This window comes from Oncorhynchus kisutch, linkage group LG15 (assembly GCF_002021735.2).
Source record: "Oncorhynchus kisutch isolate 150728-3 linkage group LG15, Okis_V2, whole genome shotgun sequence".
In the NCBI taxonomy this organism is placed as follows: Eukaryota; Metazoa; Chordata; class Actinopteri; order Salmoniformes; family Salmonidae; genus Oncorhynchus; species Oncorhynchus kisutch.
Window position 1 is genome coordinate 78031228 of NC_034188.2, and position 26692 is coordinate 78057919.

The following is a 26692-nucleotide window of genomic DNA, read 5'->3' on the forward strand; positions in this document are numbered from 1 at the left end:
AGGCCCATTATCAGCAACCATCACTCCTGTGTTCCAATGGCACGTTGTGTTAGCTAATCCACGTTTATCATTTTAAAAGGCTAATTGATCATTAGAAACCCCTTTTGCAATTATGTTAGCACAGCTGAAAACTGTTGTTCTGATTAAAGAAGCAATACAACTGGCCTTCTTTAGACTAGTTGAGTATCTGGAGCATCAGCATTTGTAGGTTCGGTTACAGGCTCAAAATTAGCCAGAAACAAACAACTTTCTTCTGAAACTTGTCAGTCTGTTCTTGTTCTGAGAAATGAAGGCCTTTCCATGCGAGAAATTGCCAAAAAACTGTACATAACACTGTACTACTCCCTTCACAGAACAGTGTAAACTGGCCCTAACCAGAATAGAAAGAGGAGTGGGAGGCCCCGGTGCACAACTGAGCAAGAGGACAAGGTCATTAGAGTGTCTAGTTTGAGAAACAGACGCCTCACAAGTCCTCAACTGGCAGCTTCATTAAATAGTACTCGCAAAACACCAGTCTCAACATCAACAGTGAAGAGGCGCGACTCCAGGATGCTGGCCTTCTAGGCAGGGTTCTCTGTCCAGTGTCTGTGTTCTTTTGCCCATCTTAATCTTTTCTTTTTATTGGTCAGTCTAAGATATGGCTTTGTCTTTGCAACTCTGCCTAGAAGGCCAGCATCCCGGAGTCACCTCTTCACTGTTGACGTTGAGACTGGTGTTTTGCCAGTTGAGGACTTGTGAGGCATCTGTTTCTCAAACTAGAAACTCTAATGACCATGTCCTCTTGCTCAGTTGTGCTCCGGGGCCTCCCACTCCTCTTTCTATTCTGGTTAGAGCCAGTTTACGCTGTTCTGTGAAGGGAGTAGTACACAGCGTTATACGAGATCTTCAGTTTCTTGGCAATTTCTTGCATGGATTTGCCTTCATTTCTCAGAACAAGAACAGACTGACAAGTTTCAGAAGAAAGGTCTTTGTTTCAGGCCATTTTGAGCCTGTAATCGAACCCACAAGTGCTGATGCTCCAGATACTCAACAAGTCTAAAGAAGGCCAGTTTTATTGCTTCTTTAATCAGGACAACAGTTTTCAGCTGTTCTAACATAATTGCAAAAGGGTTTTCTAATGATCAATTAGCTTTTTAAAATAAGAAACTTGGATTAGCTAACACAATGTGCCTTTGGAACACAGAAGTGATGGTTGCTGACAAGGTATTTTACTTTCAAAAACAAGGACATTTCTAATTGACCTCAAACTTTTGAACGGTAGTCTATATGGTTTATGTATTATTTTAATATCTATTGTGTATTTTGTATGTTTTAGCATTAATTTTAAAACTTAAATGCATCATTTTTATTGTTCTCTCCAAAGTCACCATAGAGAGTAGCTAGGTCTGGAGCACTCTGTGCTCACGGTCGATTTGTTTGCCCACTCAGCAGTGCTAATGTGCTAGCGTCCTGTAGAGGACAGACACTGCACTGCGGAGATGGACAGAGCAGAGAACAGACTGGAACCCTGTCAAAACTCTCTAAGTATCCATCTGGTCAGGGCCAGTCACGTTGGCCAGCACTGCTGCTGTAAGACCTGTCTTTCTGCTTGTCTGTCTGTCTGCCTGTCTTTCTGCCTGTCTTCAATCAGAGCTAAACCAACCCACAGCGGCCCACTCACAACACTCTACAACACACAGTCCACTGCCATAAGCCGCCCAGCAGCGCAGCGTGCCAGCCTGTGCCTTCCCAGATTGAAAACACTTGACTGCTGTTAAAACAAGTGAAAAGGAAGAGGTGTCCAACTAGTGCTCTCAGGCTGAAATGGATTGCAGATGTGGGAGGAGAGAGGGAGGAGGAGAAGGAGAAAAGAGGATTATAAAGGAGGGGTAGAGATTAAAGGGCAGCATGCAGAGGTATTAGGACCTCTATGTTGTTAGATCGTGGATATCTTATTAAACACTGTTTGGCTACCATGATTCCACTGGCTCCCATGTCGATCTATTCCAGGTTATGTTGAATAGAAGTATAACTGTACACCTCCTCACTAGTTGCATAAGACATACTGTATTCTATAAAACTGGCTTCTTATACAGTGCCTTCGGAAAGTATTCAGACCCCATGACATTTTATTTTCCACAGCCTTATTATAAAATGTAATAAATATATACTGTTCCTCATCAATATACACCCAATACCACATAATGACGAAGAAAAAACAGTTTTTTATTGAAAATGTAAAAAATAAATACCTTATTTACATAAGTATTCAGACCCTTTGCTATGACACTCGAAATTGAGCTCAGGTGCATCGTGTTTCCATTGATCATCCTTGAGATGTTTCTACAACTTCATTGGAGTCCACCTGTGGTAAATTCAAATGTTTGGAAATTCTTTGGAAAGGCACACACCTGTCTACATAAGGTCCCACAATTAACAGTGCATGTCAGAGAAAAATACAAGCCACGAGGTCGAAGGAATTGTCCGTAAATTGTGTCGAAGCACAGAACTGGGGAAGGGTACCAAATAATATTTGCAGCATTGAATGTCCCCAAGAACACAGTGGCTTCCTTCATTCTTAAATGGAAACGTTTGGATCCACTAAGACTCTTCCTAGAGCTGGCCGCCTGGCCAAACGGAGCAATCGGGGCAGGGGCCTAGGTGGCCAAGAACCCTATGGTCACTCTGACAGAGCTCCAGAGTTCCTCTTTGGAGATGAAGAACCTTCCAGAAGGACAACCATCTCTGCAGCATCCACCAATCAGGCCTTTATGGTAGAGTGGCCAGATGGAAGCCACTCCTCAGTGAAAGGCATATGACAGCCAGCTTGGAGTTTGCCAAAAGGCACCTAAAGACTCTCAGACCATGAGAAACAAGATTTCCTGCCCTGATGAAACCAAGATTGAACTTTTTTGCCTGAATTCCAAGCGTCATGTCTAGAGGAAACCTGCTGTGGGGATGTTTTTCAGCGGCAGGGACTGGGAGACGGAGCAAAGACGGAGCAAAGAACAGAGGGATCCTTGATGAACACCTGCTCCAGAGCGTTCAGGACCTCAGACTGGGGTGAAGGTTCACCCTCCAACAGGACAACGACTCTAAGCACACAGCCAAGACAGCACAGGAGTGGCTTTGGGACAAGTCTTTGAATGTCATTGAGTGGCCCAGCCAGAGCCTGGACTTGCACCCGATCGAACAACTCTGGAGAGACCTCTGGACGCTCCACATCCAGCATCATACCCAACAAGACTTGAGTCTGTCATCGCTGCCAAGGGTGCTTCAACTGAATAAAGGGTCTGAAAACGTATGTAAATGTGATATTTCCGTTGCACAGTTCTGAGCCTAATGAGACCACTTGAGCCGGCATCATTTTTTTAGTGGAGGATTAACAAAGTGCTGCCTACCTTTCCCAGAGACCTTGCTGGATAGTACAGTACAGTAGTACAATACACTACAGTACAGTACAGTAATACAATACACTACAGTACAGTACAGTAATACAATACACTACACTACAGTACAGTAGTACAATACACTACACTACAGTACAGTAATACAATACACTACAGTACAGTACAGTAATACAATACACTACACTACAGTACAGTAGTACAATACACTACAGTACAGTACAGTAATACAATACACTACACTACAGTACAGTAGTACAATACACTACAGTACAGTACAGTAATACAATACACTACACTACAGTACAGTAGTACAATACACTACACTACAGTACAGTAATACAATACACTACAGTACAGTAGTACAATACACTACAGTACAGTACAGTAATACAATACACTACACTACAGTACAGTAGTACAATACACTACAGTACAGTACAGTAATACAATACACTACACTACAGTACAGTAGTACAATACACTACACTACAGTACAGTAATACAATACACTACAGTACAGTAGTACAATACACTACAGTACAGTACAGTAATACAATACACTACACTACAGTACAGTAGTACAATACACTACACTACAGTACAGTAATACAATACACTACACTACAGTACAGTAGTACAATACACTACACTACAGTACAGTAATACAATACACTACACTACAGTACAGTAGTACAATACACTACAGTACAGTACAGTAATACAATACACTACACTACAGTACAGTAGTACAATACACTACACTACAGTACAGTAATACAATACACTACACTACAGTACAGTAGTACAATACACTACACTACAGTACAGTAGTACAATACACTACACTACAGTACAGTAGTACAATACACTACAGTACAGTACAGTAATACAATACACTACACTACAGTACAGTAGTACAATACACTACACTACAGTACAGTAATACAATACACTACACTACAGTACAGTAGTACAATACACTACAGTACAGTACAGTAATACAATACACTACACTACAGTACAGTAGTACAATACACTACACTACAGTACAGTAATACAATACACTACACTACAGTACAGTAGTACAATACACTACAGTACAGTAATACAATACAATACAATACACTACAGTACAGTAGTACAATACACTACAGTACAGTAATACAATACAATACAGTACAGTACAGTAATACAATACACTACAGTACAGTAATACAATACACTACAGTACAGTAGTACAATACACTACAGTACAGTAATACAATACAATACACTACAGTACAGTCATACAATACACTACAGTACAGTACAGTAGTACAATACACTACAGTACAGTAGTATAATACACTACAGTACAGTACAGTAGTACAATACACTACAGTACAGTACAGTAGTACAATACACTACAGTACAGTACAGTAGTACAATACACTACAGTACAGTAATACAATACAATACACTACAGTACAGCACAGTAGTACAATACACCACACTACAGTACAGTAGTACAATACACTACAGTACAGTAGTACAATACACTACAGTACAGTAGTACAATACACTACAGTACAGTAGTACAATACACTACAGTACAGTACAGTAGTACAATACACTACAGTACAGTACAGTAGTACAATACACTACACTACAGTACAGTAGTACAATACACTACAGTACAGTAGTACAATACACTACAGTACAGTAGTACAATACACTACAGTACAGTAGTACAATACACTACAGTACAGTAGTACAATACACTACAGTACAGTGCTGTACAGTACCATTCTAGTGCACACCAATAGGTTGTATTGTAGAGTTCACACATACAGTAGAGGCACATGCATAGATGATCCGTGACTGACAGCACAGAGGCTCTCTAAATCAAGATCCACCTTTACCAATGCTCTATTATACGAAATGATCTCTGTCATCATGGCTCTCTCTGTACCCTCAGCATATCCTGTCCCCTGGTGTGTGTGAGTCAGTCAGTATCATAGACTAGAGTTCCCAGTAAGTCAGGAGGAGACGGGCCGGGCTGTTCTGGGTGCCCTGTTCTAGCCCCCTGTAACCAGGACCAGACTCTCGGAACCTCTGGGCTATGACCTCATGGTGCGCTGTGGTTTCCAGACATCGCTGCCGCTCCAAATGGAACCGCTCTGCTGGCCCACACACAGACGGAGGGATGGATGGATAGATGGATGGATAAGTGGATGGACCATGTGATGAGTTAACACTCCGGACCCCGCTAGCCAGCCAGCCAGAGATAGCCACATTAGTAAAACTGGCCTACAGCTACAACTGAACTGTCCATTGATAATGTTCCAGAATGATGCTGAGAGACTTTCCACTGTAGAGTCACTCTGAGTGCCTAAATGGAGTCAAGTTGACGGTGTGTGTGAATGTGTGTTATTGTCTCCCCTGGCCACTAGGTGGAGCAGCAGTCTCAGTACATCCAGGGTTATAAGGTGATGTACCGTGCCTCTCCAGAGGGCCAGCAGAGGAGTGACTGGGCTGTGTTTGAGGTGAGAACCCCAGGGGAGGACAGTACTGTGGTGCCCCAGCTCAGGAAGGGAGTCACTTACGAGTTCAAAGTTCGCCCCTTCTTCAACGAGTTCCAGGGAACAGACAGTGAGGTCAAGATAGCCAAGACTCTGGAGGAAGGTGGGTGGACAAGTCTGTGTGTGTGTGTGTGTGTGTGTGTGTGTGCGCGCACAGAGTTTGTCTGTGACTTTTGTAACTGTGTATGTGTGTGAGAACAGCAGCTGTTCCCAGCGGGCGTAGAGAGTAAAGGATGATTGTGTGTTCTGTGGTGTTTCTGTGTGTTAGGCCAGATGTTGTAGTGTTGGAAAAAGTCCCGTGAAACCCAGAGGATGATGAACCCAAATACTATTTGTCACCTAGGTGCTGTGTTAATTATTGAAAAGGATGTGGTTGTGTGGTTGTGAAAATCTTCCAGGGTTTGGGTGCAACCCAGAGCTCATATAGGCCATATGAAAGAGAGAAGCGTTGTGAAAAGTTATGTGGAATGAATGAGAGAGGAGCTGACTGAAAAAAAGACTGTTAGCCAACATGTGTGTGGGTGTGTGTTTTCCTTCTTCCTTGTTGTATTCAGCAAAGCTTTGTTGCTAATTGTGTTGCTAATTGTTTTCGTAGTTCAAACACGATGGCCTCACTCCCGTGAGCAGGAATGCCTGATTTCATTACAGTCAACCAGAGTGTTATGTTGTATGTTGTCATAATAAATGAACTTGAATTAAACTCATCAGGGTAGAATCATCACAGAACACACAGGTGTAAACATTGCAATCAGAATTCTCTCTCTTTGTTTGAATAAACAGTGATTTAAAAAAAAAAGATTTGTAAACACTTTCTCTGAACAAAGAAAAATAGTCATTTTAGTACAGACCCCTAGTGAATAGAGACAGTCCAACTGTGACTGTTCTACTTCTGTTCTCTTCTGGATAGGATCCATGTATGAGAGCAGTAGAAGTGAGGAGAGAGCAGACAGTGTGTGTTACTGTTGTAACAGTGTGTGGGGACAGACAGCTGGGGACAGACAGTGTGTGTTACTGTTGTAACAGTGTGTGGGGACAGACAGCTGGGGACAGACAGTGTGTGTTACTGTTGTAACAGTGTGTGGGGACAGACAGCTGGGGACAGACAGTGTGTGTTACTGTTGTAACAGTGTGTGGGGACAGACAGCTGGGGACAGACAGTGTGTGTTACTGTTGTAACAGTGTGTGGGGACAGACAGCTGGGGACAGACAGTGTGTGTTACTGTTGTAACAGTGTGTGGGGACAGACAGCTGGGGACAGACAGTGTGTGTTACTCTTGTAACAGTGTGTGGGGACAGACAGCTGGGGACAGACAGTGTGTGTTACTGTTGTAACAGTGTGTGGGGACAGACAGCTGGGGACAGACAGTGTGTGTTACTGTTGTAACAGTGTGTGGGGACAGACAGCTGGGGACAGACAGTGTGTGTTACTGTTGTAACAGTGTGTGGGGACAGACAGCTGGGGACAGACAGTGTGTGTTACTGTTGATGGTGTATTACATTTACATGTGTTGTTGTGTCTGTCTATCTGTCTGTCCCCAGCTCCCAGTGCAGCCCCTCGTGGGGTTACCGTCACAGAGAGCGGGGACAATGGGACCGCCATCATGGTCTCCTGGCAACCGCCTCCAGAGGAGGAGCAGAACGGGGTGGTCCAGGAGTACAAGGTGAGAACACTGGCAGGGACCCCCAAATTACCCACATATACTCTGAGTTTGGTCAAAGGTAGTGTACTACGGTAGTGTACTACTATGGAGGCAACCCCTGGCCTCTGGTCTGCAGGGTATATCTACTGTAACAACATGTCATTATTTGTAACACAGAGCGAGACAAAGGAGAGACAGACTGTAAGGTAATACATGGTTAGAGGTTATCATCTTCCTCTGTGCCTAGTCATCTCAGAGCTGAAAGAGACAGTAGGATGTTACTGTGTGGTGGCGGGTAGAAATGGTTGTGAAACAGTGCCATCTGGTGGACTAGATAGATGTACACACTTTCTGAGTTGTCCTGGGAGGCTCTCTGTTCCTTAGTGCAGTCTACTGAAGGTCTAGAATAACTGATGTATTATCTATACAGCCATTCATTATATCCATACGTTATAGTCATACATTATATCCATACATTGTAGTCATACATTATAGCCACATATTATAGCAGACAAACATTTTAGCAGCCATACATTTTAGCTATATATTACAGCCATACATTAGACTCATATATTGTATCCATTCATATAACCATATATTATACCCATTCATTACATTATAAACATACACTGTATCCATACATTATAGTCATACATTATAGGCATACATTATAGCCATACGTTGTATGCATACATTATAGGCATACATTACAGGCATACCTTATAGGCATGCACTATAGCCATACATTGTAGCAACACATTGTATATTCATCCTGCTGATTAATAAATCTAATGATGAGAGGTCTGCAGGCTAAACATCTAGATAACGATATATTTTCTGAACATCTATTGGCGCTTGGCCATTGGCCCACAAGCTACTCTTATGAGCCTCGTAAATCATTTGGAAGGGATTTCTTTGACTCTGCTCTGCTGGAAAGAGGGTTATGAATGGGAAAGACAGACAGAGAATCCAATCAAGGTGAAGACCACGGGAGAGTGAGATTATAGCAGGGAAAATAGAGCGAAGCTTGTGAGATATTTTTGGGAAGGTTTCTCTTGTTAAACCGTTTCATCTTTTATGACAGTGGGCTAAATCAGGGTCCCACAGAGTGATTCTTGGTAGTCTTAAACAAATCTACTTTGAAACAAAATACACCTCAGAAATACAGTATGGTTATGGGCTTAAAAAAATAAGACACCTGTACCATGTCAGATATAGAGTTGAAATGTATTCAATTTGGATCCCAATATTTCACTTTATATACATCATATCAGACTGAAAGATAACAAAACTGTTTGACATAGAAAACACCAGATTTTCGTTGTTAAAAAATAAAAATGAAATTATATTAATAACGTTCCACCCATGAGGCCAAAGGGGGAGCTTTTGGTCATTGACTTCAGGAAAGGGCTACTCCACTCCATCTTTTTTTGGTACAGGTCAGCCTAATTTTGTAGTTGAGCCATAGCATTCCTCTCTCCTCCCTCTGCTCCACTCCCCCCTCTCTGTGTTCACTCATAAGTATTCTCTTTGTGTAACCCCCTCGCTGTGGCCAGCACACTCCTCATATAACATGCAGTGTGAGTACTGACATTTTAATTGGAAAATTCTTTTTTGTCACACGGATTGTAGGTTAGTGTTGGAGGGGAGACACAGCAAAGTCATTTTAAAAGTTAAGCCACTGTTAATTTTCCAGGTAAATGTTTTCTGCCGATAGGGTTTATAGTAATTTCATGGTTGTTAAATCCGGTGCGGGGAGCGTTCCTTGGTCATTACTGCATATGGTCCCTAGTGGCGCTTCTTCCCACCACGACTCCTAAAGCAGCCCCTCAGGCTTCTGGGGCTTTCTAACACTACCCCCTACCTCCAAACACACACACACACACACACGTCTGTGTGTGAGGGATGTTAACATACGGTGGTGGGGGTAGAGAAAGCAGAGGCGGCCAGGTTCAGGATGCTGGGGTTATCCAGGTTCAGGATGCTGGGGTTATCCAGATTCAGGATGCTGGGGTTATCCAGGTTCAAGATGCTGGGGTTATCCAGGTTCAGGATGCTGGGGTTATCCAGGTTCAGGATGCTGGGGTTATCCAGGTTCAGGATGCTGGGGTTAGCCAGGTTCAGGATGCTGGGGTTATCCAGGTTCAAGATGCTGGGGTTATCCAGGTTCAGGATGCTGGGGTTAGCCAGGTTCAGGATGCTGGGGTTATCCAGGTTCAAGATGCTGGGGTTATCCAGGTTCAGGATGCTGGGGTTAGCCAGGTTCAGGATGCTGGGGTTATCCAGGTTCAAGATGCTGGGGTTAGCCAGGTTCAAGATGCTGGGGTTATCCAGGTTCAAGATGCTGGGGTTAGCCAGGTTCAGGATGCTGGGGTTAGCCAGGTTCAGGATGCTGGGGTTAGCCAGGTTCAAGATGCTGGGGTTATCCAGGTTCAGGATGCTGGGGTTAGCCAGGTTCAAGATGCTGGGGTTAGCCAGGTTCAGGATGCTGGGGTTATCCAGGTTCAAGATGCTGGGGTTGGCCAGGTTCAAGATGCTGGGGTTATCCAGTTTCAAGATGCTGGGGTTAGCCAGGTTCAGGATACTGGGGGTAGCCAGGTTCGGGATGCTGGGGTTATCCAGGTTCAAGATGCTGGGGTTATCCAGGTTCAAGATGCTGGGGTTATCCAGGTTCAAGATGCTGGGGTTAGCCAGGTTCAAGATGCTGGGGTTATCCAGGTTCAAGATGCTGGGGTTAGCCAGGTTCAGGATGCTGGGGTTAGCCAGGTTCAAGATGCTGGGGTTAGCCAGGTTCAGGATGCTGGGGTTATCCAGGTTCAAGATGCTGGGGTTATCCAGGTTCAGGATGCTGGGGTTAGCCAGGTTCAGGATGCTGGGGTTATCCAGGTTCAAGATGCTGGGGTTATCCAGGTTCAGGATGCTGGGGTTAGCCAGGTTCAGGATGCTGGGGTTATCCAGGTTCAAGATGCTGGGGTTAGCCAGGTTCAAGATGCTGGGGTTATCCAGGTTCACGATGCTGGGGTTAGCCAGGTTCAGGATGCTGGGGTTAGCCAGGTTCAGGATGCTGGGGTTAGCCAGGTTCAAGATGCTGGGGTTATCCAGGTTCAGGATGCTGGGGTTATCCAGGTTCAAGATGCTGGGGTTAGCCAGGTTCAGGATGCTGGGGTTAGCCAGGTTCAAGATGCTGGGGTTGGCCAGGTTCAAGATGCTGGGGTTAGCCAGGTTCAAGATGCTGGGGTTATCCAGGTTCAAGATGCTGGGGTTGAGTTTGAGTTTATTTTTATTTTTACAGGGACAGTGCACATTAATCAACATTTCAGTAAAAGTGCCGGTTTTAGCCAACCGGCTAATTTTCAACTGCAGTCCCTGGGCAGGTTATTAAAAACAATTACAATATAGACAATAGCAACATAGAACAAGCAAGACATAGCAACATAGGACAAGCAAGACACAGCATACAGACAGAGCAACATAGGACAAGCAAGACGTAGCATACAGACAGAGCAGCATAAAACAAAAAGCAGCAAGACAAAATTCATAAAAGCAACAAAGTGTTTCCACACCTCACAAGCTACAGACAACAGACAACATGGAGTGGCAACACACAGCTAGGGACCATGTTCACAAATCTGATTGACCTTTAGCCATGTCTTCAAGCATTTTGTGAAAGTGTGATATGTGGTGCAGTTATGTGTGTCTGATGGCAGTGTATTCCAGACATGGGAAGCTCTCACAGAGAATGCAGATTTACTAAAGGTGCTTTTCCTTAGGGGAACTATACAGTCACCTCTCATGGCAGACCTTGTGGATCTGCTGCCATATGACTGGGTTTTCTGTTTAACAAAAATATTGAGTGGAGGGGGAGCCAGGCCATTGAGGATCTTGAATACAAGACATGCGTCGGTGTATTGCACAAGATTTTCCCAACTCAAGAGCTCATGCTTTCTAAGGATGTGACAATGATGATGGCTATTGGGCTTCCTATCAAGCACTTTGAGAGCCTGTTTGTAGACAGACTGAATAGGTTTTAATGTTGTACAGCAAGCTTGGGCCCAACTAGTCAAGCAGTATGTTAAGTGGGGGAGTATCATAGATTTGAAGTACAGTTTTGCTACCTCTGTAGTCAAACAATTTCGTATAAATCGGAAATTAGCTAGGTTGAATTTGGTTATTTGAATTACCTTTTTCACATGCTTTTTAAAAGAGAGGTTGGAATCAAGTATGATGCCAAGGTACTTAAAATCGGATACCACCTGGAGCTTCTCCCCTGACACATAGACATCTGGCTCAGTAGCATCTGTTGCCCTCTTTGTGAAGAACATGCAAACAGTTTTTTTCACATTGAGATGCTTAGCCTGGCTGATGTTAGCCAGGTTCAGGATACTGGGGGTAGCCAGGTTCGGGATGCTGGGGTTAGCTAGGTTCAGGATGTTGAGGTTAGCAGCCCTCATGCTGAGAAGAATGAATGAAGCACTTTGTGACCCTGGATTGAGAGAGCCCTGGATTGAGTTAGCCTGAGAGAGCCCTGGATTGAGTTAGCCTGAGAGAGCCCTATCTCCTCCATGTGAGTCTTCTGATAAACCTGCGCTGCTGCAGTAGGGTTATGGAGGTGAGTACTGACCCACACTTAGCTTTTCATGGGGTTCGGTTACACTCACTCAGACAGGGGGACATGGCTACCACAGCTAATATAGACTCTGTGTGGAACACACCCAGAAACACAGAAAAATGTGTCCCAGTGTTTTTATATGTGGAATACCTGGGTGGAATAATTCAATCTGCGCTGAAATGATACATTAGCATCAACCAGAAGTAGCTAACTTGCTGTACATGTCACACCACCATCAGAACACTGTTATATTGTCTTCTCTCTCTGTCCTGTCAGATCTGGTGTTTGGGGAATGAGAGCAGATACCATATCAACCGTACGGTGGACGGCTCTACCTTCTCCTTGCTGATCCCCAGCCTGGCTCCAGGGATCCGTTACAGTGTGGAGGTCGCAGCCAGCACTGGGGCAGGCCCAGGGGTCAAGTCTGACGTCACCTTCTTCCAGATAGGTGAGTGGAGGAGAACTCTGACCTGCATTTCTCTGCACCCAGCAGAAGGTTCAAATAACATTATTTTCCATCGGGTGGAAGAGGAGGAAGAGCAGGGACATGTCCTTCTTCTATGTGTCCTCATTGTTAACTTCGTACAGCGTGGATTCCAAGGCTTACTGCCTAATAACTTCACCACCTGCTTTAACCTCAATAGCTGGCAAATAGTCAATGGACATTTTGTAGCATTGACTTCCCTTTAATCTTATTCTGAAGGGTTTATTCATCTACGTTTACAGCTGTCATATTAACATTAAAGTAGTGGTATGACATCGTTTTACAATGAAGCAAATCCCTGAATTCCTCTGTTCCCCTGTCTGCTCACCTGTTCTTGGTCTATAATAGTGGTTAGATGTGTCATTGAAATGATTACCGTAGCAATTATAGCCACGTCAGACCTCATAAACAGTGTGTGATGAGCATGACTGGCAGTGACATGTTATTCTATCTTAATGCCGTGTTGACCACTGTCACTGTACAGCCTCAATGGTTTTTACCTGACTGACAGTGACATGTTATTCTATCTTAATGCTTTGTTGACCACTGTCACTGTACAGCATCAATGGTTTTTACCTGGCTGACATTGTGATAAAACGGTTCATGAAATTCTTACTAGGCAGCAGTTCATTTCTTGAAGCTTGTGTCGTGTCTTTACTATCATTAAACTGAAGATTTATAGTTTTTATCAAAGATTCTCTGTAATTAGTATTACGCGATTAGACTGATTAATCATGTAACTAATTAACTAGGAAGTCGGGGCACCAAGGAAAAATATTAAGATTACAAGGTTATAATTTCCTAATATAACCTTTCAGATATTTTCATTTACGCTCAGTGTGTCGTCTTGATCGCTGGTGAAAAGTTTGATTCTTTTGTAGAATTGTCCGTCTCTCTCACTCTGACATGGTTAGAATGGGTAGTTCAGTAACATTCATTCATGTTGTTATGGATAGATGTTTCAGCGGATGTCGTTCTTCGCGTTCAATGATACCGAATTCCTAGCTGCAGACTAGTAATTAATATCAAAGACTTGTTCTTATTCTGTCGGTATCGATAGTCTAAGAGTTTAACCACGTGGTATGGTTAAAAGATTCAGCAATGGTCCACAACCTGGTCTGGTGATCATTTCTCAAAGTTGGGTTTTATTCAGAATGGCAGAAAAGGGCTGTCCCAGGATGTCTGACCCTAACTGGGCTCAGGGCTGTCTGACCCTAACTGGGCTCAGGGCTGTCTGACCCTAACTGGGCTCAGGGGAGGTCCTCTGATTTAGTTAACTCCAATCCCCTTTTTGAGTTTTCCTTCATTAAACAGTCCAAAATGACATTGTAAAATTGTGTAAACAGTATCATACTCACTCATTCATCTTATACAACAATATCTGAGGCTATTATATAAACAGCGTTATGGTAATGTGGCCACACTGTCTCCCATAAGCTTCCCCAAGTTGTAACAAACGGACCAGTTCGTAGCTGGATTCTTCACCGATCTTTTATACTTTCTCCTGAACATGAAATTTGTTCGTACCTCAAGTTCTGTGAGGTGGAAGGAATTCCTTTGTTCTCTATGAAAATGTACTCTCTCTATACTGTGTGTCCATGAGGAGATCCTCAGGAATTTACGACGTCTCTCTGACCACAGCAGCCTAGTTGAAGGAGGCAAGGGGGAGGCAGGGAGAGGGGGATGGGGCTTGCTATACCCAAAGAGGCCAACGTCATGACACTTGGCTGCCCCACCCTGCTCTGCTCTGTTCTGTTCTGCTCTGCCCTGCTCTTCCCTGTTCTGTTCTGCCCTGCTCTTCCCTGCTCTGTTCTGCTCTGCCCTGCTCTGTTCTGCTCTGTTCTGCACCGCTCTGCCCTGCTCTGTTCGGCTCCGTTCTGCCCTGCTCTGTTCTGCTCTGTTCTGCTCTGCCCTGCTCTGCTCTGCCCTGTTCTGCTCTGTTCTGCCCTGCTCTGCCCTGCTCTTTTCTGCTCTGTTCTGCTCCGCTCTGCCCTGCTCTATTCTGCTCTGCCCTGCTCTGTTCTGCTCTGCTCTGCCCACTTTGTTCCGCTCTGCCCTGCTCTGTTCTGCTCTGTACCGCTCTGCCCTGCTCTGTTCTGCTCTGCCCTGCTCTGTTCTGCTCTGTTCTGCTCCGTTCTGCCCTGCTCTGTTCTGCTCTGCCCTGCTCTGTTCCGCTCTGCCCTGCTCTGTTCTGCTCTGCCCTGCTCTGTTCTGCTCTGCCCTGCTCTGTTCTGCTCTGCCCTGCTCTGTTCTGCTCTGTTCTTCTCTGCTCTGTTTTGCCCTGCTCTGTTCTGCTCTGTTCTGTTCTGTTCTACCCTGTTCTGCTCCATTTCTATCCTGCTCTGTTCTGTTCTGCCATGTTCTGCTCTGATCTGCTGTGCCTTGCTCTGCTCTGCTCTGTTCTGCTCTGCCCTGCTCTGTTCTATTCTGCCATGTTCTGCTCTGTTCTGCCCTGCTCTGCTCTGTTCTGCTCTGCCCTGCGCTACTCTGCTCTGTTCTGCCCTGCTCTGCTCTGTTCTGCTCTGCTCTGCCCTGCTCTGTTCTATTCTGCCATGTTCTGCTCTGTTCTGCCCTGCTCTGCTCTGTTCTACCCTGCTCTGCTCTGTTCTGCTGTGCCTTGCTCTGCCCTGCTCTGCTCTGTTCTGTTCTGCATGTTCTGCTCTGTTCTGCCCTGCTCTGTTCTGCTGTGCCTTGCTCTGCCCTGCTCTGTTCTGTTCTGTTCTGCCATGTTCTGCTCTGTTCTGCCCTGCTCTGTTCTGCCCTTTCCTGCCCTGAACTGCTCTGCTCTGCTCTGCTGTGTTCTACCCTGCTCTGCTCTGTCCTGCCATGTTCTGCTCTGTTCTACCCTGCTCTGCTCTCTTCTGCTGTGCCTTGCTCTGCCCTGTTCTGTTCTGTTCTGCTCTGCCATGTTCTGATCTGCTCTGTTCTGCTGTGCCTTGCTCTGCCCTGTTCTGCCCTGTTCTGCCATGTCCTGCTCTGCCCTGTTCTGCTCTGCCCTGTTCTGCTCTGCTCTGCCCTGTTCTGCTCTGCCCTGCTCTGCCCTGTTCTGCTCTGCTCTGCCCTGTTCTGCTCTGCCCTGTTCTGCTCTGTTCTGCCCTGTTCTGCTCTGCCCTGTTCTGCTCTGCCCTGTTCTGCTCTGCCCTGTTCTGCTCTGCCCTGCTCTGCCCTGTTCTGCTCTGCCCTGTTCTGCTCTGCTCTGCCCTGTTCTGCTCTGCCCTGTTCTACTCTGCTCTGTTCTGCCCTGTTCTGCTCTGCCCTGCTCTGCTCTGCCCTGTTCTGCTCTGCTCTGCTCTGCCCTGTTCTGCTCTGCCCTGTTCTACTCTGCTCTGTTCTGCCCTGTTCTGCTCTGCCCTGCCCTGCCCTGTTCTGCTCTGTTCTGCCCTGTTCTGCTCTGCCCTGCCCTGCCCTGCCCTGCTCTGCTCTGTTCTGCCCTGTTCTGCTCTGCCCTGCTCTGCCCTTTTCTGCTCTGCCCTGCTCTTCCCTGTTCTGCTCTGCCCTGTTCTTGCATGCTCTTTTCTGTTCTCTTCTCCAGTCAAAGAGGCAATGTTCTAGTGCTTAACAAGAGCAATAAACCATGATCTCTGGCACAACTGTGTGTTTTGAGATGATGTTTTTATTAACCCTTTATTAGCTTACCTGTCAAGATTACGATACTGGAGGGGCTGTAAACCCAATGTAGCAAGTTATTTTCCAGACAAATTCCTTCTCTCTCCATTTGTCATGTGGAGTGTCAAGATCAGCTACAGTGCACTATGTATGTACAGTATAGTACTGTTGATACCTGGCACATCAGTCAGTCATGAATTATAGCTACCTGGGATGAATATAATTCAGTCTTCACTCATATAGCCCAGGCTGTTTAAGATCCTCTGTTAGAATACTCCACAGATCTGAGCTACGACAAATCTGCTCACGGTAAAGTGAATAAATGATAACAACATGGAACAGCGTTGCTGTGTGCTTGGTAGAGGGACAGCTGTGTGTCTGTGTGTGTTATAGTGGGCTGGGATGGGCATGGAGAAGCAGGAAGCTGGGTGCTTGGTAGAGGGACAGCTGTGTGTCTGTGTGTGTTATAGTGGGCTGGGATGGGCATGGAGAAGCAGGAAGCTGGGTGCTTGGTAGAGGGACAGCTGTGTGTCTGTGTGTGTTATAGTGGGCTGGAATGGGCATGGAGAAGCAGGAAGCTGGGTGCTTGGTAGAGGGACAGCTGTGTGTCTGTGTGTGTTATAGTGGGCTGGGATGGGCATGGAGAAGCAGGAAGCTGGGTGCTTGGTAGAGGGACAGCTGTGTGTCGGTGTGTGTTAAAGTGGGCTGGGATGGGCATGGAGAAGCAGGAAGCTGTGTGCTTGGTAGAGGGACAGCTGTGTGTCGGTGTGTGTTAAAGTGGGCTGGGATGGGCATGGAGAAGCAGGCAGCTGGGTGCTTGGTAGAGGGACAGCTGTGTGTCTGTGTGTGTTATAGTGGGCTGCAATGGGCATGGAGAAGCAGGAAGCTGTGACTGATACAATTTCTCTCACTTGAGGGCTTTCAGCGGCGCCTGTTGCCATGTTCCAACACTGGAGTGGAAAAACGCGACCAGCGCTTCACCCTAATGCATTTGTCACACTATAGGCTTGTTTGCGTCATGGCATAGCAGCCTAGATACCTGTACAATCCCTGAGGACTGTTTAGTCACATCGCTACTCTGCTTCCATCCTCACAGAAACACTCATGAAATCCACATAGTAGTGGGGAAGGAGAGAAAAGAGAGAGAGAGGGCTCCCCAACTCGACAAAGAGAGAGAGAGAGATGGGTAGAGGTAGCACCACTGGAATTTGGGGAAACCTGTTTGCCTCTGGCTGAGTGAGTCTGTAAAGATAAAAATGGTTGCAACATGAAACAAGAGAGATTTAAAAAAAAAAAAAAATTAAAAGATGAAGAAAATTAGATAAGCAAGCTGACATGAAGACAATTCTTAGGGGGACAACACTTTCATGTGAGGCACAGGGAGACTAGACACATGAAGAAAACAGGCTTTTGTAGTGTGATCACTCGTTCTGACGGTTCATTTTGACTAGTAGAACAGTTGCAAAAGCTAACAGAAAGACAAACCCAAGCTGCACATTAAAGGGCTATAGTGTGCTGGGTGTGTGGAACATTCAGGTAGTGTGCTTCCTGGTTCAATTCTGATACGAATATATTATGCTTAAATCTCCTGGGTTGAGACCTTTTGTCTGATTACCTGCCATTGTTGACTGGGATCAGTTCTGGGATCAGCTCTTTTGTAATAGAGAGAGCGTTCCATCTCTGCTGCTCCACAGCCCAGGCCCAGCCTTACACTCACCTGCAGAGATGAAAGAAGTCTTTTGTATGTCAAAAGAAAAGACAACGTTCATATGTATGCCCTTTCCTGACTTCATTTAGCTTTTTCTAACTTCAAAATCATTCCCCGTTTCAGGCTTTTCCACATGGTTGGACTTTTGTGTTTAAAATAAATCAAATGAAATAAAATGGTATTTGTCACATGCACCGAATAGAACAGGTGTGGACCTTACAGTGAAATAAATGCTTACTTACAAGCCCTTAACCAACAATGCTTTAAGAAGTTAAGGAAAAAAGTGTCAAGAAAAGAATAGATAAGTAAAAAGTTGAAAATAACAAATAACATTTCCTTTCTTCTCTCTCTTTCTCCCCTTTTTACTACTTCCCATGTCCTCCCTCCTTGCTCCTCCTTTGCTCATTCCTGTGTACTTTCTGCCTCCTCTGACACTCGACCTGCTCTGGCCCGCTGACATTCCTGACCGTCTCCTTTCATCCTTCCTAATCCCTTCTTTATGTCTTCACCATCTCTTACTTTCCCCTCTGCCTTTATCTCCCCATTCCATCACTCTTCTATCGCTACCTCACCTTCTCACCCCTCACCTCTCCTCTCATCTCCTCACCCTGCACCCCTCTCTCATCTCCTCACACTGCACCCCTCTCCTCTCATCTCCTCACCGTGTACCCCTCTCCTCTCATCTCCTCACACTGTACCCCTCTCCTCTCCTCTCATCTCCTCACACTGTACCCCTCTCCTCTCCTCTCATCTCCTCACACTGTACCCCTCTCCTCTCATCTCCTCACCCTGTAACCCTCTCCTCTCATCTCCTCACCCTGTACCCCTCTCCTCTCCTCTCATCTCCTCACCCTGCACCCCTCTCCTCTCATCTCCTCACCCTGCACCCCTCTCCTCTCATCTCCTCACACTGTACCCCTCTCCTCTCCTCTCATCTCATCTCTTCAACCTGTACCCCTCCCCTCCCCTCTCCTCTCATCTCCTCACCCTGTACCCCTCTCCTCTCATCTCCTCACACTGTACCCCTCTCCTCATCATTCTATCCCCTCTCTTTGCTCTTACTCTTTCCTGTTCCTGCCCCCTCTCCTCTCACCTCCTCATCCTCCGCCCATCTCCAATCCTATCCTCTCTCCCTCTATCATCTCTCCCCCTATCCTCTCTCCTCCTATCCTCTCTCCCCCCTCTAGACTCATCAGGACATGTGACGGAGGGTGTGTTGGAGCCAGAGAACACCCTGTCCCAACAGATCAGTGAGGTGGTGAAGCAGCCGGCCTTCATAGCAGGGATAGGAGCGGCATGTTGGATCATCCTCATGGTGTTCAGTATCTGGCTCTACCGACAGCGTAAGAAGAGGAGTGGCCTCAGCACTAACTACGCAGGCATCCGCAAGGGTCAGTACAACATGCCTCACCTAATCGCAGCACACTGGAATCACTAGCTCAAAGTGTCCTCAAGCACTGATCTAGGATCAGGTAACTTTATTCTCAACCCTTAATGTAACAGTTAATAGGATGAAAAATAGCTGAGATTGTATCAGTGGTTAAGGGTCATTGTGTGATTCCTACGCCTACTCTCATATCAGCTCTCAATTAAGCCGCTCTTAGTTTTCAATTAATTTATCCTTAAAAACTCCAGTTACTGTATCAAATCCCCCCCAGCAATCCCTCGATCCCCCCCAGCAATCCCTTCATCCCCTCAACAATCCCTTCATCCCCTCAACAATCCCTCCATCCCCTCAACAATTCCTCCATCCCCTCAACAATCCATCTATCCCCTCAACAATCCCTCCATCCCCTCAACAATCCATCTATCCCCTCAACAAACCCTCCATCCCCTCAACAATCCCTCCATCCCCTCAACAATCCCTCCATCCCCTCAACAATCCCTCCATCCCCTCAACAATCCATCCATCCCCTCAACAATCCCTCCATCCCCTCAACAATCCATCCATCCCCTCAACAATCCCTCCATCCCCTCAACAATCCCTCCATCCCCTCAACAATCCCTCCATCCCCTCAACAATCCATCCATCCCCTCAACAATCCCTCCATCCCCTCAACAATCCCTCCATCCCCTCAAAAATCCCTCCATCCCCTCAACAATCCCTCCATCCCCTCAACAATCCATCTATCCCCTCAACAATCCCTCCATCCCCTCAACAATCCCTCCATCCCCTCAACAATCCCTCCATCCCCTCAACAATCCCCTCAACAATCCCTCCATCCCCTCAACAATCCCTCCATCCCCTCAACAATCCATCCATCCCCTCAACAATCCCTCCATCCCCTCAACAATCCCTCCATCCCCTCAACAATCCCTCCATCCCCTCAACAATCCCTCCATCCCCTCAACAATGCCTCCTCTTACATGAAAGTCTTGTATAGTGCTGTATCATTTGACTTGAGGTGAGGTCTACCGTCTGAAAATGGTCCCTAGTACTTTGAGAAAGTTAAAAGCCCTTGAACATCTGCAGGTGAAAATGGATCTGTCTCCTGCAGTGATGTCTTTCTATTCTGTTTCATATTTCCCTCTCTCTGATCCTACCAGGGTGTTTTTGTGTGTGTAGTTCTTCTTTTGAAGTGCGTCTTCCGGTCGCACCAGTTTCTGTTAGCAGTTCCCACCTGAATATGTCTGGAAAGACAGAACAACTTGCTATGATGAGCATGAATCAAGGAGAAACTAACATTTCTCTAGCTTGAAGTATACTTATGGAATAGTTTTGAGTGAAAGCTTATGATGCAAATGAGAGTTTGAAACATTGTGTCATACTGTTGCATAAGATTCCTTACCATACCATTGTGCTTTTCACTCTCTGTCAGTGTCAGATTCTATGTGCTCTCTAGTAGTGGACACGGCCTACCTAACCTGCAGGGAGTTTACCTGACTGGATCCGATGTGACAGGGTTCAGTACATGCCCAACCTCTGCCCACAATAGTTTACGGAGTATGAAGGAGTGCTATTGGCTTTCTGTGTAGCTCTTTCCTGTGCTGCCTGGTTTAATATGCGGCTGTAGGCGCTGTAGGCGTTGCAGCTGCTGCCTGCCTGCCCTCCCCATGCCCTCCCCATGCCCTCCCCACGCCCTCCCCATACCCTCTCCATGCCCTCCCCATGCCCTCTCCATGCCATCCCCATGCCCTCCCCATACCCTCACCATGCCCTCCCCATGACCTCCCCATGCCCTCCCCATACCCTCCCCATGCCCTCCCCATATCCTCCCCATGCCCTCCACATACCCTCCCCATGACCTCCCCATACCCTCCCCATACCCTCCCCATACCCTCCCCATGCCCTCCCCATACCCTCCCCATACCCTCCCCATACCCTCCCCATGCCCTCCCCATACCCTCCCCATGCCCTCCCCATGCCCTCCCCATACCCTCCCCATGCCCTCCCCATACCCTTCCCATACCCTTCCCATGCCCTCCCCATGACCTCCCCATGCCCTTCCCATACCCTCCCCATGCCCTCCCCATGCCCTCCCCATGACCTCCCCATGCCCTCCCATGCCCTCCCCATGCCCTCCCCATACCCTCCCCATGACCTTCCCATACCCTCCCCATGCCCTCCCCATGCCCTCCCCATACCCTCCCCATGCCTCCCCATACCCTCCCCATACCCTTCCCATACCCTCCCCATATCCTCCCCATGCCCTCCCCATGCCCTTCCCATGCCCTCCCCATATCCTCCCCATGCCCTCCCCATGCCCTCCCCATACCCTCCCCATGCCCTCCCCATGCCCTCCCCATATCCTCCCCATGCCCTCCCCATGCCCTCCCCATACCCTCCCCATACCCTCCCCATTCCCTCCCCCACCCTCCCCGTGCACTCCCCGTACCCTCCCCGTGCCCTCCCCGTACCCTCCCCGTACCCTCCCCATGCCCTCCCCATGCCCTCCCCATGCCCCCCATACCCTCCCCATACCCTCCCCATACCCTCCCATGCCCTCCCCATACCCTCCCCATACCCTCCCCATACCCTCCCCATGCCCTCCCCATACCCTCCCCATGACCTCCCCATGCCCTCCCCATACCCTCCCCATGCCCTCCCCATACCCTCCCCATTCCCTCCCCGTACCCTCCCCGTGCCCTCCCAGTACCCTCCCCGTGCCCCCCCCCGTACCCTCACCGTAACCTCCCCATGCCCCCCATACCCTCCCCATACCCTCCCCCATGCCCTCCCCATACCCTCCCCGTACTCTCCCCGTACCCTCCCCATGCCCCCCATACCCTCCCCATACCCTCCCCATACCCTCCCCTCCCCTCCCCATACCCTCCCCATACCCCTCCCCATGCCCTCCCCATGCCCTCTCCATGCCCTCCCCATGCCCCCCATGCCCTCCCCATGCCCTCCCCATACCCTCCCCATACCCTCCCCATGACCTCCCCCATACCCTCCCCCATGCCCTCCCCATGCCCTCCCCATGCCCTCCCCATACACTCCCCATATCCTCCCCATGCCCTCCCCATGACCTCCCCATACCCTCCCCATGCCCTCCCCATACCCTCCCCAATACCCTCCCCATGCCCTCTCCATGCCCTCCCCATGCCCTCCCCATGCCCTCCCCATGCCTCCCATGCCCTCCCCAAGCCCTCCCCATGCCCTCCCCATGCCCTCCCCATACCCTCCCCATGCACTCCCCATGCCCTCCCCATACCCTCCCCCATGCCCTCCCCATACCCTCCCCATGCCCTCCCATGACCTCCCCATGCCCTCCCCATACCCTCCCCATGCCCTCCCCATATCCTCCCCATGCACTCCCATACCCTCCCCATACCCTCCCCATTCCCTCCCCATGCCCTCCCCATGCCCTCCCCATACCCTCCCCATGCCCTCCCCGTACCCTCCCCGTACCCTCCCCGTGCCCCCCCCGTACCCTCCCCATGCCCCATACCCTCCCCATACCCTCCCCATGCCCTCCCCATACCCTCCCCATACCCTCCCCATGCCCTCCCCATGCCCTCCCCATGCCCTCCCCATGCCCCCCATGCCCTCCCCATGCCTCCCCAAGCCCTCCCATGCCCTCCCCATACCCTCCCCATGCACTCCCCATGCCCTCCCCATACCCTCCCCATGCCCTCCCCATACCCTCCCATGCCCTCCCATGACCTCCCCATGCCCTCCCCATTCCCTCCCAATACCCTCCCCATGCCCTCCCCATGCACTCCCCATGCCCTCCCCATACCCTCCCATGCCCTCCCCATACCCTCCCCATGCCCTCCCATGACCTCCCCATGCCCTCCCCATACCCTCCCCATGCCCTCCCCATATCCTCCCCATGCACTCCCCATACCCTCCCCATACCCTCCCCATTCCCTCCCCATACCCTCCCCATGCCCTCCCCATGCCCTCCCCATACCCTCCCCATGCCCTCCCCATGCCCTCCCAATACCCTCCCCATACCCTCCCCATGCCCTCCCCATACACTCCCCATACCCTCCCCATACACTCCCCATGCCCTCCCCATGACCTCCCCATGCCCTTCCCATACCCTCCCCATGCCCTCCCCATGCCCTCGCCATATCCTCCCCATGCCCTCCCCATGCCCTCCCCATACCCCCCCATGCCCTCCCCATACCCTCCCCATGCCCTCCCCATGCCCTCCCCATACCCTCTCCATGCCTCCCATGCCCTCCCCGTACCCTCCCCGTACCCTCCCCGTGCCCCCCCCGTACCCTCCCCATGCCCCCATACCCTCCCCATACCCTCCCCATGCCCTCCCCATACCCTCCCCATACCCTCCCCATACCCTCCCCATTGCCCTCCCCATGGCCCTCTCCATGCCCTCCCCATGCCCTCCCCATGCCCCCCATGCCCTCCCCATGCCCTCCCCAAGCCCTCCCATACCCTCCCCATGCACTCCCCATGCCCTCCCCATACCCTCCCCATGCCCTCCCCATACCCTCCCCATACCCTCCCCATGCCCTCCCCATGCCCTCTCCATGCCCTCCCCATTGCCCTCCCCATGCCCCCCATGCCCTCCCCATGCCCTCCCCAAGCCCTAGAGCCCTCCCATGCCCTCCCCATACCCTCCCCATGCACTCCCCATGCCCTCCCCATACCCTCCCCTGCCCTCCCCCATACCCTCCCCATGCCCTCCCATGACCTCCCCATGCCCTCCCCATACCCTCCCCATGCCCTCCCCATATCCTCCCCCATGCACTCCCCATACCCTCCCCATGCCCTCCCCATGCACTCCCCATGCCCTCCCCATACCCTCCCCATGCCCTCCCCATACCCTCCCCATGCCCTCCCATGACCTCTCCATGCCCTCCCCATACCCTCCCCATGCCCTCCCCATATCCTCCCCCATGCACTCCCCATACCCTCCCCATACCCTCCCCATGCCCTCCCCATGCCCTCCCCATACCCTCCCCATGCCCTCCCAATACCCTCCCCATGCCCTCCCCATGCACTCCCCATGCCCTCCCCATACCCTCCCCATGCCCTCCCCATACCCTCCCCATGCCCTCCCATGACCTCTCCATGCCCTCCCCATACCCTCCCCATGCCCTCCCCATATCCTCCCCATGCACTCCCCATACCCTCCCATACCCTCCCCATTCCCTCCCCATACCCTCCCCATGCCCTCCCCATGCCCTCCCCATACCCTCCCCATGCCCTCCCCATGCCCTCCCCATACCCTCCCCATGCCCTCCCAATACCCTCCCCATGCCCTCCCCATGCACTCCCCATGCCCTCCCATACCCTCCCCATGCCCTCCCCATACCCTCCCCATGCCCTCCCATACCCTCCCCATTCCCTCCCCGTACCCTCCCCGTGCCCTCCCAGTACCCTCCCCGTGCCCCCCCCCGTACCCTCACCGTAACCTCCCCATGCCCCCCATACCCTCCCCATACCCTCCCCCATGCCCTCCCCATACCCTCCCCGTACTCTCCCCGTACCCTCCCCATGCCCCCCATACCCTCCCCATACCCTCCCCATACCCTCCCCTCCCCTCCCCATACCCTCCCCATACCCTCCCCATGCCCTCCCCCATGCCCTCTCCATGCCCTCCCCATGCCCCCCATGCCCTCCCCATGCCCTCCCCATGCCCTCCCCATACCCTCCCCATACCCTCCCCATGACCTCCCATACCCTCCCCATGCCCTCCCCATGCCCTCCCCATGCCCTCCCCATACACTCCCCATATCCTCCCCATGCCCTCCCATGACCTCCCCATACCCTCCCCATGCCCTCCCCATACCCTCCCCATACCCTCCCCATGCCCTCTCCATGCCCTCCCCATGCCCTCCCCATGCCCTCCCCATGCCTCCCATGCCCTCCCCAAGCCCTCCCCATGCCCTCCCATGCCCTCCCCATACCCTCCCCATGCACTCCCCATGCCCTCCCCATACCCTCCCCATGCCCTCCCCATACCCTCCCCATGCCCTCCCATGACCTCCCCATGCCCTCCCCATACCCTCCCCATGCCCTCCCCATATCCTCCCCATGCACTCCCCATACCCTCCCCATACCCTCCCCATTCCCTCCCATGCCCTCCCCATGCCCTCCCCATACCCTCCCCATGCCCTCCCCGTACCCTCCCCGTACCCTCCCCGTGCCCCCCCCGTACCCTCCCCATGCCCCCCATACCCTCCCCATACCCTCCCCATGCCCTTCCCCATACCCTCCCCATACCCTCCCCATGCCCTCCCCATGCCCTCCCCATGCCCCCCATGCCCTCCCCAAGCCCTCCCCATGCCCTCCCCATACCCTCCCCATGCACTCCCCATGCCCTCCCCATACCCTCCCCATGCCCTCCCCATACCCTCCCCATGCCCTCCCATGACCTCCCCATGCCCTCCCCATACCCTCCCCATGCCCTCCCCATATCCTCCCCATGCACTCCCCATACCCTCCCCATACCCTCCCCATTCCCTCCCAATACCCTCCCCATGCCCTCCCCATGCACTCCCCATGCCCTCCCCATACCCTCCCCATGCCCTCCCCATACCCTCCCCATGCCCTCCCATGACCTCCCCATGCCCTCCCCATACCCTCCCCATGCCCTCCCCATATCCTCCCCATGCACTCCCCATACCCTCCCCATACCCTCCCCATTCCCTCCCCATACCCTCCCCATGCCTCCCCATGCCCTCCCCCATACCCTCCCCATGCCCTCCCCATGCCCTCCCAATACCCTCCCCATACCCTCCCCATGACCTCCCCATACCCTCCCCATACCCTCCCCATGCCCTCCCCATGCCCTCCCCATACCCTCCCCATGCCCTCCCCATACACTCCCCATACCCTCCCCATGCCCTCCCCATGCCCTCCCCATGACCTCCCCATACCCTCCCCATGCCCTCCCCATGCCCTCCCCATACCCTCCCCATGACCTCCCCATACCCTCCCCATGCCCTCCCCATGCCCTCCCCATACCCTCCCCATGCCCTCCCCATACACTCCCCATACCCTCCCCATGCCCTCCCCATGACCTCCCCATACCCTCACCATGCCCTCCCCATGCCCTCCCCATACCCTCCCCATGCCCTCCCCATACCCTCCCCATGCCCTCCCCATGCCCTCCCCATACCCTCCCCATACCCTTCCCATACCCTTCCCATGCCCTCCCCATGACCTTCCCATACCCTCCCCATGCCCTCCCCATGCCCTCCCCCATACCCTCCCCATGCCCTCCCCATACCCTCCCCATACCCTTCCCATACCCTCCCCATGCCCTCCCCATGACCT

General features: G+C 50.4%; 1 protein-coding gene across 3 annotated transcripts in view; it reads left to right on the forward strand.

Annotated features, from left to right (window-relative positions):
• The window catches only part of robo1 (roundabout, axon guidance receptor, homolog 1 (Drosophila)), a 384177-nt gene that overhangs the window by 298604 nt on the left and 58881 nt on the right, over positions 1-26692 (forward strand). For all 3 annotated transcript variants that reach the window (XM_031791145.1, XM_031791146.1, XM_031791147.1), the window contains 4 exons: positions 5822-6053; positions 7490-7611; positions 12476-12647; positions 19185-19388. In XM_031791145.1, coding sequence (XP_031647005.1) covers positions 5822-6053; positions 7490-7611; positions 12476-12647; positions 19185-19388 — 730 coding nt within the window. The remainder of the gene's footprint in view (positions 1-5821; positions 6054-7489; positions 7612-12475; positions 12648-19184; positions 19389-26692) is intronic.